At 32.3% G+C, this 9,986-nt stretch overlaps 2 protein-coding genes across 2 annotated transcripts; both read right to left on the bottom strand.

Moving 5' to 3' along the window:
- Positions 1-2,121: 2,121 nt before the first annotated feature.
- On the bottom strand, positions 2,122-5,501 carry LOC105217604 (zinc finger protein 69). The gene is made up of 6 exons (XM_011192676.3): positions 5,436-5,501; positions 5,064-5,125; positions 4,763-4,989; positions 3,656-4,696; positions 3,237-3,589; positions 2,122-3,163 (listed from the first exon to the last, which is right to left on the bottom strand). Exons 3-6 carry the CDS (start codon positions 4,976-4,978, stop codon positions 2,446-2,448), a joined length of 2,328 nt encoding a protein of 775 aa, XP_011190978.2. The 5' UTR covers positions 4,979-4,989; positions 5,064-5,125; positions 5,436-5,501; the 3' UTR covers positions 2,122-2,445.
- Positions 5,171-9,867, bottom strand: LOC105217601 (zinc finger protein 91). The gene is made up of 8 exons (XM_011192672.3): positions 9,557-9,867; positions 8,590-9,501; positions 8,182-8,531; positions 8,059-8,119; positions 7,077-7,406; positions 6,084-7,016; positions 5,670-6,019; positions 5,171-5,601 (listed from the first exon to the last, which is right to left on the bottom strand). The coding sequence occupies exons 1-8, from the start codon at positions 9,770-9,772 to the stop codon at positions 5,484-5,486; spliced, it is 3,270 nt and encodes a 1,089-aa protein (XP_011190974.2). The 5' UTR covers positions 9,773-9,867; the 3' UTR covers positions 5,171-5,483.
- Positions 9,868-9,986: the final 119 nt, after the last annotated feature.

The raw sequence follows: 9,986 nt of genomic DNA, 5'->3' as shown, positions 1-9,986 counted from the left end.
TTTACCTTTTTAAAAAATATTTTGTTATAGTTTAAGTACATAAGCATTTTTTACCTTAAGTAGTTCAGTTAAGCACAACCGTATACGAGATAATTCTTGTAATTGTATGATAAATCAAACGGAATTATTAATTAAAATGAGATAATGAAAATAAATCGAAACGAAATTGTAAAATATAATACTGAACCAAATTAATGAAATAATTCACTTATTATTAAACATGCAGAGTCTTAAATGTAAAGAAAATCTACAAAAAAGCAATTCCAAATACATACAAGTACACATATAAACAGAGTAAATCCGAAATGTATCGAAAATATTGCGCAATAAAGTTGCAAGCATAGGTAAAAACATAATTAGCAATTCAAATTTATAAAAATATAAAATCTGCATAAAAATAATGCATGCGATTTCAAATAAACAGATACATAGTTATGGAAAAACTAGTTGAATGCGTCTTTAAATATTTTTTATGTGGAAGGAAGGATTTTTTATGATTGAAAATTTTTGAAATATTATTCGTAACACAATCTAAAGAACTAAAAGGTTATTACTATTGTTGCTGCTCAATATTCAATAGATAAATTTAAAAAAAAAAAATTACAATTTCCAAAGTTATAGCAGTTTGTGGTGACCCAGTTCCAAAAAAAAAAGGTGCTTGTGGTGACTATTATGAGTTCTTGATTCATCTCAAATCAATCGGATAAGAAAAAATAGTTTTATAAATAGATAATCCTGGTCCTTATCGAAGCTTTTTTGTTTCTTTTCAAAAATTAACAAAATGGCGGCCTCAGGAATTTTTTATCTAGATTTTTGGAAAAAAAATCAATCAATCAAATCAATCAGGTCTTAAAAAATCGAAATTTTTAAAAAAAAGCTTCGATCAGGCCCAGGATTATTATGTATTCTAAAAGCTGTATAAATTTCATTAAAATCTACAGAGCGGTTTTCGAGTTACAGTGGTCACCAGTTCAAAAACAATGTTTTGAGAAAAACGCTTTTAAACTTTCACCCGAGCGTTTTGGAGTGTCCGAGCGCTCTTTGCTATTTGTCAAATAACTCGAAAAGCAATTATCGGATGAATTTCAAATTTTCAGAAAATATTTTTAAGACATTACACTTAACGAAATTTTTTTTTTTTTTTTTGAAAATTCTGACTTACTCTAACCTCTTAATTTCGTTTTTACTAGATACCGTTATGCAGTACATCTATAGTTTGTCTTTTTACGTTTATTTTCTGCTCAACGTTATAAAGGAAAAAAATGAGAAAATATTTAATAACAAAACAAGAAAATAAAAATTAATAATAATAATGCATCTTAAAAATTTATTTTTCTCCAACATTTATTTAAAACGTTTGGCTTTTTATTTTGTGTTATATACAATTTCTTAATATTAAGAAAAAATTGTTTATTCTACTTATTAGTTTTTTTCGCTTAAATATATAAAAAATAAATATTAACAACTATAGTATTATTAGAAAGTTATGTGTCATCGTTATTGCAAAGATTTTTAAATGAAAACTAGGAGACTGATGAAGATAGCTTTTTTCGTAACATTTCACAAGTAGTGAATATATAATATTCATAAAACTTCCATGCATGCTTAGACATTACCAAAGACAAATCGACATAATTAAAATTAGTAACAATTGATGAAAAAAAAATAGTACAAATTTTTAACAATTTACATCATATTTTTTATTGTTTTGGTGTTAAAAAAAGTTATAGTTGAAAAAAAAGTAATATTAAAAAAAGAATAATAAAAAAAATAATATTAAAAAAAATAATAATATTAAAAAAAATAATAATAATAAAAATAATATTAAAAAAAAATTATATGAAAAAAAATAATATTAAAAAAAATAATAATAATAAAAATAATATTAAAAAAAAAATTATATGAAAAAAAATAATATTAAAAAATAATATTAAAAAAAAATTATATGAAAAAAAATATTTAAAAAAAAATAAAACAAAAAATTAAAACCAAATTAATTAAAAAAACAATAAAAAATAAGAATTTTTTAATGAAAAAAAAAATAAAAAAAATTATAGATTAAAAAAATATGTAAATAGTTTTTTTATTTTTATATCAAATAAATATAGTTTGGATATTTTTATTTGAAATAATTTGTATAATTTTGGTTTGCAATGGTGATAGCATTAATTTTCACTGGCAAGGATCATGGTGTACACCTTGTGATTGGTGTAACGTTAAAAAAAATTCACATAATTACTTATAATTGCACTAACACTATTCTATAGCTACCCTTTATCTATAGCTACCATATACTCTTTAGCTACCATATACTCCATAGCTACCGTAAACCACACATTCACACATACGAGGCACAAACCGACCTACACACACATATAACCTCAAAATATGCACTCACAATCATTAAGAGTTGAAAAAAAGACATCCACTGCCATAAAATGTCATCTAGATATAACTATCTGGTGTATGTTGTCTCAGATGATTATAAAAATTGTTTGTTTCAGCTGCATTTGTTGAAGGGGTGGAGAGCTCTTCGGTGTGTTGTGAAATATGACTTGCTGGACTGTGTATGGAGATTTCCTCATGTTGTTGTTGTGGCGCGGTTGTGTGCTGCTGCTTTACACCGATTTTATGTTGTTTTATAAATTCCGTACAAAAATTTTGCACTGCAGCATTTTGTGCGGGCATTAATATTTGCTGATTAAGCGGCGTTTGCTGCTGCGCCATGACATTTGTTATATCAATGGCGACACAACTGTTGTTAGCCGGCGCTGATTCTACGCTGTGTGGGCGTTTAAGTTCCGTATGCATAGGATTCATTATGGCGGTGGAGCTTAGATCATAACCACTATTGATGGCCGTTTGTTTCATTAGGTGATTATATATATTATCAATTGTGGGTATACTGCGACCGAGTGCGTCCTCTTCAATACGCTGATTTGTTTGATTTGTCTGCGTGTCGGAATGTATTGCTGGACTGGCGTTGTTACTAAGCGCGGCAGTTTCAGTTATCGCGGGAGTTGTTGTGGATTGTTTAAGTGTTTTAGCTTGTTTTCGACTGACAGTACCCACACCGTCTGGTGGCAGTTTGGGTTTCTTGCCGAATGCAAAGTTACCACTTTGTTTGGAAACAACGGGCGCAAGATTATCAGCTGCTCTGGTGCTAGAGTTTGTAAATGAATAAATTTAGTTTTATATTTAATTTATATTGCGTTGTTTAAATAAATGCTACTCACACAGACTTCAGTACAGCCAATTTGGGTATATTTTTTGTATATGTCTTCTCGCCAGAAGCCTCCAAAGCCGCTAATTCCTCAGGATGTGCTTTTCTCTTGTGCGTACGACAATTTGAGCCATTAGCAAATGTTCTATCACAAAAGTCACATGAATAGGGTTTTAGTCCGGTATGCAGTATAAGGTGATTCTTTAGTGCCTTTGCACGTTTAAATGCGCGTCCACAGAAATCACACTTATGTTGCATGACATCGGAATGCACCAACAAATGACGGTTTAGAGTAGCTCTCGAGTTTAATTGTAAACCGCATTCGGCACAAATGTGCTTGTTCGGATTATGAGTTTCCATATGTTTCTGTAAATAATCAAATTTTATTTAAATGAGTATACATTTATGTTGAAATAATTTACGGTTGCTTACTTTCAGTCGCACTTGATTTTTAAAGCCTTTCTTACACACTTCACACTCGAATGGCGCATAATCTGTATGTGTGAGCATATGTTGTTTGAGTTGTCCCTTCGAGCGCACAGCTTCGCCGCATTCCTCGCAAATAAAGGAACGTTCATTCATATGCACATACTTTATGTGCTGTGCCACATAAGTCTTAGTTGGGAATTTGTGGTCACAATGCGGACAGGGCACAATGCGTCGTTTCGTTAGTGGCAAATGTTTAACGGCATGATGATTTAGTTGGGCTTGTGTGTTGCATGTAAATGTACAATCGGTGCATATGAATTTAGGCACGTCTGCAATTTCGCCATGTTTCCGTTCCATATGTGTGCGATAATTAGAGATTCTCTTAAATGTCTGTGCGCACTCCTTGCAAGTGTGTATTTCTTTACACTCGCCATCACCAACTTCTTCTGCTTGCTTCGCATAAATATTTTCTTGCACTGATGACTTCTTGAAATAATTAATTTTAGACGCAACTTTGGCGTTCTCATTGCTTACTTTTTTATGTGTTTTTGGTGAGTTATTAACTGAACTCTCACTAGAACTAGAACTTTCATCGCTTTTCATTTCGCTTTCACTGCCAAAGGGGTCTTCATCACAAATGTCGCCATTTTCAAAGTCGTATGCATCTTCATCGGCCGGTGGTGTTAACTCAATTGAATTTTCTTCCTTTATTTCGATGACATTGTTACACACTTTTGGTAAAATATCTATCGCATCTTCTTCCATAAAGCTTTTCTCATCAAACTCATTTATTTTTGGCTTTTCTTCATGTAAGTGTACCTCGTCTAGTGTACGGCATATGAACTCATGCGGACGATCATCAATTGGCACACCAAACTTTAAACGTATTGTTTGGTAATCCATTTCTGACACACCACTAAGTGTGCGAAACGCTTCGTACATTTCCTGCACCTTTATTACGCGCTCATTGAAGTTTACTAAAGACGTTACTAAAGAAAAACACTCAGTACACAACCGGTCCGGCAGCTCATCATTCAATTTTATCTGTAAGCAAACGGTTAGATATTACAACAATTACAATTTTAGCAAGAAATACAATTAAAAGCTTACTTGCACACAAAAGTATTTAGCAATAGCAAGATTAAGACCAAATTCATTTTGTTCTCCGTTGCCTGCAGACGTAACCATATGTTCATCTTTGAATAAAACACTAATATTTTGAACATCTTGCTTTGCACATAAGCGACACCAAAGCTGCCAAGAAGTAAATTTATCAATATTGGTGTTGAGCTTTTCCTCCGTTTCCAATTCGTCCACAACATTCATCTTTCCATGCACTATAAATGTTAAACAAAATATCACTAAACTGCTTGTAATGCGTATGTTTATAAAAATGCGAGTGAAAAATTACCAAATAAGAACAGATGTTTTCTCAGGTGATAGGGAAGATACAAATTGAGCGTCCGTAGTTATCTGTCGATAGATTAAAATGATAAGAGTCGATTTATTTGTAGTCGATAATTTCACTTTATAGGAGATAATAAAATACAACAATAAAATTTTTTAAGCAGAATTAACAAACAACAAATTACTATATAGCACACAAGCAACTAAATAATAAACAAATTATGTAAATATGAGTATGCTAATATGTATGTATGTACACAATCCGTTCATAGCAATTTATAAGGGTTACATACACTTCAAATCGGTAACTAATTCAATTAAATAGCCGTATTTTGATTTCGTTATGTTTGTTTTCTTTTTTATACACCATTTTTACCTAATTTATACATACAATATTACTAATATGTAATTATTATTTAATTTTTCAATTCTTGGTTCGTTGGTCCGCAGTATTTACAGGCTTGGCTTTTGGCTTTTTGCCGAAAGCAAAATTCCCACTTTGTTTTGAGACAACAGGTATGAGGTTCTCGTCCCTCCGTATGCTGTAAAAGAAAAAGTTATTTAAATATTTTATAATATAATATTTAACACTAAAATATTGTTATTTTACACAGATTTCAGCACGGCCAATTCTGGTATATTTTTGGTGTACATTTTTTCGCCTGATGCTTCCAGCTCGGCCAATTCATTTGGGTGTGTCCGCTTCATGTGTGTACGTCGATTTGAGCCATTAGTGAAAGTTCTATCACAAAATTCGCAAGAATATGGTTTCAGTCCACTGTGTAGTATTAAATGGTTTTTCAGCGTTTTAGCACGCTTAAAAGCGCGGCCACAATAGTCACATTTGTGTTGCATTTTATCGGAATGCACTAGCATATGACTATTGTATGTGGCGCGGCAACTCAGTTGTTTGCCACACTCGTTGCAAATGAGTTTGTCGCCATGTATTTGCATGTGCCTCTGTGAATTTGAAATAAATGCTTTAAGTTTGACCAATAAGATAAGATATAATATTCTCGTTTACCTTTAAACGCTGCTTCTGTTTGAAACACTTTCCGCACTCCTTACATTCGAATGGTGAGTAGTCGGTGTGCGTTAACATGTGTTCTTTAAGTTGTCCTTTTGACCGTAAAGCATCGCCGCATGCTTCGCAAATAAATGGGCGCTCACCGTTGTGTACACATTTAACATGTTGCGCTACGTATTCTTTCCGCTGAAATTTGCGATCGCATTGTTTACACGGATATAACTCACGATGTTCTTTCATATGACGCTTTAAATTTGTTTCACTATCGAATGAGCCAGGGCAATGTGGGCATATTATTTTTTCATGTTTCTTTATCATATGTGCAGCATAATTACCACTACGTTGGAAACCTTGTGAACAAATATTGCAAGTGTATTTACACTCCTTTGCGATTTCTTCAGAATCATCCGATTCAATATTCTCGTTATTCAGTCGATTATCCTCCTCAAGCATCATCCACGAATCCGTTTGCATGTCAAAGTCATCGTTGTCTGTGCATTTGTTATTTTTCGATGTTTTTATACTACCTTCCATACCGGAAACCAATTTTTCTTCGGCAATAGGATCTTGCATTTCTTCTTCTTTTTCAAATTCTTTTATAAGCGCCTCAGGCGATAATGCTTCTGTTAACTTTTCATTTTTTATTGGAAATTTGGATGTATGTGAAGTGCTTGCAGCATGAGAATCTGCAATAAAAACTTCTTCTACCGGTAGTTCAGTGCTGATTTGTGAAGCAAATGTTTCTTTGCTAAGTAAGCCATGTTTCTCATACAGCGCAGAAAAGTCTATTCTCATTTCATTATCGCTATGTAGCAGGTCATCGTATAATTCTTGAACTTTTCTAATATTTGCACTAAAATCAACGTATGATTTCACAACATTATAACACTCTGTGCAAATTAGCGGTGAAAGTTTCTCGTCTTCTTTAATCTATAAAATAAGAAGTAAATTTAAATATATAACTTAAAATTCTTAAAGTCAGTGGCTTACGTGTAGTTGAAAAAACTCGGCTAAAACGGCGACTATATTGATTGAATTGTAAACATTACAATAGGATGGCACACATTGCCCAGTTAAAGCATTGATATATTGCGCGTTGGGTTTAGCACATAGACGACACCAACATTTCCATTCAGCAATTAAATTATAATTCGTACAGGATTCTGTTTTACCCAAGTTTGTATCAGACATTTTTATGAAACATGTACGTCTAGCGTAGCTTTGAGTTGAAATTAATAGAACATTGTGTGTAACTCTTTCAAATATGATACACTTAGCGGCAATTGTATTTTTTACTTCAGTTTTGCACCCACTATTTGTTTATTATTGCAATTATGTATGCACACAGAATATTGGTTGCAATTGTTTATAACTCCTTTGTTTGAGATGTAAGCTGTTTGTCGATATCATACGAATTATTAGTCGATGAATGCGTGCTAAAGAATTTATGTTTTTGTAGAAAACTACTTCTTCCAATTTTTGTTTCAATTTAATATGTGTATAAACTGTAAAATAATTCTTTAATTTGTAATGATCAGTCGAATATATTGTTTACAATAAAATGGTTTGTGTATGTTATCGATAAATTCTGTCAAAAGCTGTACAGCTATGGCTGAGAAATAACTATTTGCCGGAAGCGGAAATTTTCCAATTGGTATTAAAAATATTTTATTTTAATTTTTCTGATCTAATAATAATTGATTTAAACATTGTTAATTTAACCAGTTGAACATTGTCGATGTCGGAAAAACTCGATTGTTTTGATTTAGTAATGGTTTCAGCTTTTTCCAAACGAGAAATCTCAACACATTGAAATACGAAATTATATTAAAATATTTAATGTATATATATGTATATTTCGTTTCCTTACAATATTGTACACATAGGTATATATTTATATTAGATTAATATCATATTGTGTAGTCTTATTTCTAACCATAAAATCTTCGGTAACCAACGCTTATATATTTTTTAAGTTTCCATAACCATTTTGTTTGGATGTCAACGGTATAAAATTTTGGCCTGTACGCGCACTAAAAGAATTTAATTCAAAAATTTAATATACGACTAAGTACGATTATTATTTTTTACTTACACAGCTCGTAATGCATCCAAATTTGGCACATTTTTTGTATAGGCCTTTGCGCCAGACGCTTCTAAGGCCGCCAATTCAACTGGGTGCATAGTCTTTTTGTGAAAACGACAACTTGAGCCGGTTGAAAATGTTTTGTCACAAAAGTCGCAAGAATACGGTCTGAGTCCTGTGTGTGCTATTAAATGATATTTTAGTGTCTTGGCACGCTTAAATGCACGACCACAGTAGTCGCATTTGTGTGGCATCTTATCGGAATGTACTAACATGTGACTATTGAAGGTTGCACGGCAACTTAGCTGTTTTCCACATTCAGTGCAGATGAGTTTATCACCATGGATTTCCAAGTGTCGCTGTAATTTTGTAAATTATTAAATCAGTTATGTTATATTTTTTTTAATTTTAACTTACCTTTAGTCTGTATTTCTCTTTGAAACTCTTGCCACATTCCTTACACACAAATGGTGTGTAGTCGGTATGTGTCAACATATGCTGTTTCAGTTGTTTTTTTGTACGTAGTGCTTCGCCACATGCTTCACAGACAAATGGGCTACTAAATTTATGCTCATTTCTTATATGATTACCAAGAGTCCCCTTCCTTTCGAATTTTTCATCACATTGTGGACAACTAAATAACTTTTGGTGATCTGCCATATGTTTCTTAAGAAGAGACGCTGTTTTGTATGAACTCGGGCATTGTGGACAAACGATTATACCATGTTTTCTCTTCATGTGTGTAGAATAGTTGCATCGACGTTGAAAACTTTGCGAGCACACGCTACACAAGTGATCTATATCCTTTGCGTTCTCCTCAGTTACTTCAACTGTTGTTTTGGTTTGTTTTATATTGCAATCTGATGATTCTGTATCATTATCAAAGCAATTATCTTCACTACAGCTGTTGCCTTCGGACACAGATGAAGTACATGACATTTGATCTAAATTTTCGTCCACATCGCCTATTGGATCATTGAATTCATTTTTCTGCCAGCCAATTGGAACAGTCGTGTCTCCTTTTACTTGCACTGTTTTACACTGATTCTTTAAATTAGTGTCGACTTCGGTCGTAACTGGCAAGTCGGCAACAAAAATTTCCTCAACTGGCAGTTCGCTTTGTTGTTGCGTTATAAGTGATTCATCTTTATAAATACCATATTTATCTAACAACATACTTAAATCGAGCGTTATTTTATCTGTGCAACTATGCAGCTCAGCATACAACTGTTGGACCCTGTTTACGCGTTCGCTGAATTTAATTATACTTTTTACAAATTTGCAGCACTCTAGGCAAATTATTTGTGAAAGTTTTTCATCTTCTTGTATCTAAAAAATAGCAAATTTTAACAAAATTCATTGGAATAGTAAACAATACTCTTACATGGATATGAAACAATTCCCCTACTGTATGAACTATGTCAATATCATTGATATCACTATTTATATTCAGGCCTTGTGAGCTCTGCCCTGAAATAATATTAATGCCGTCCACATCATCATTAGCACAGAGCCGGCACCAAGTTTTCCATTTATCTACATAAATATGTTCGGTAGAATTGGAGAACTGTTCAGTTTTAGTTAAAAGGACACCCGACATCACGAAAGAATTTGTTTATGTTTTAAATTTATTGTTTGTTTACTTATCACTTTTCGTTTTCATGAATCTCCAAACTTCAGGTATGTGAATAATTTATCGATATTTTTTAACAAATTATATTCACCATTTGATTCCACCATAGTGTGGTGGAAACTGTAAACAGTTGAAAATTATGTTAAAAATACTAATTGTTGAATCCAGTGAAGGATATTAA

The sequence above is a fragment of the Zeugodacus cucurbitae genome, chromosome 3, assembly GCF_028554725.1.
Source record: "Zeugodacus cucurbitae isolate PBARC_wt_2022May chromosome 3, idZeuCucr1.2, whole genome shotgun sequence".
NCBI classification, from domain to species: domain Eukaryota; kingdom Metazoa; phylum Arthropoda; class Insecta; order Diptera; family Tephritidae; genus Zeugodacus; species Zeugodacus cucurbitae.
Note: the sequence above shows the minus strand (reverse complement) of the source record. Positions and strands in the feature narration are given on the sequence as shown.

Excerpts from the sequence above, each read along its gene's own strand:
- LOC105217604 (XM_011192676.3), bottom strand. The coding sequence starts at position 4,978 with ATGAATGTTGTGGACGAATTGGAAACGGAGGAAAAGCTCAACACCAAT. Across the intron at positions 4,697-4,762 it reads CTAAATACTTTTGTGTGCAA|ATAAAATTGAATGATGAGCT; the intron begins GTAAGCTTTTAA and ends GTTTGCTTACAG. Across the intron at positions 3,164-3,236 it reads TTGGCTGTACTGAAGTCTGT|CACCAGAGCAGCTGATAATC; the intron begins GTGAGTAGCATT and ends TACAAACTCTAG.
- LOC105217601 (XM_011192672.3), bottom strand. The coding sequence starts at position 9,772 with ATGTCGGGTGTCCTTTTAACTAAAACTGAACAGTTCTCCAATTCTACC. Across the intron at positions 9,502-9,556 it reads GGGAATTGTTTCATATCCAT|ATACAAGAAGATGAAAAACT; the intron begins GTAAGAGTATTG and ends GCTATTTTTTAG. Across the intron at positions 5,602-5,669 it reads TTGGCCGTGCTGAAATCTGT|CATACGGAGGGACGAGAACC; the intron begins GTAAAATAACAA and ends TTTCTTTTACAG.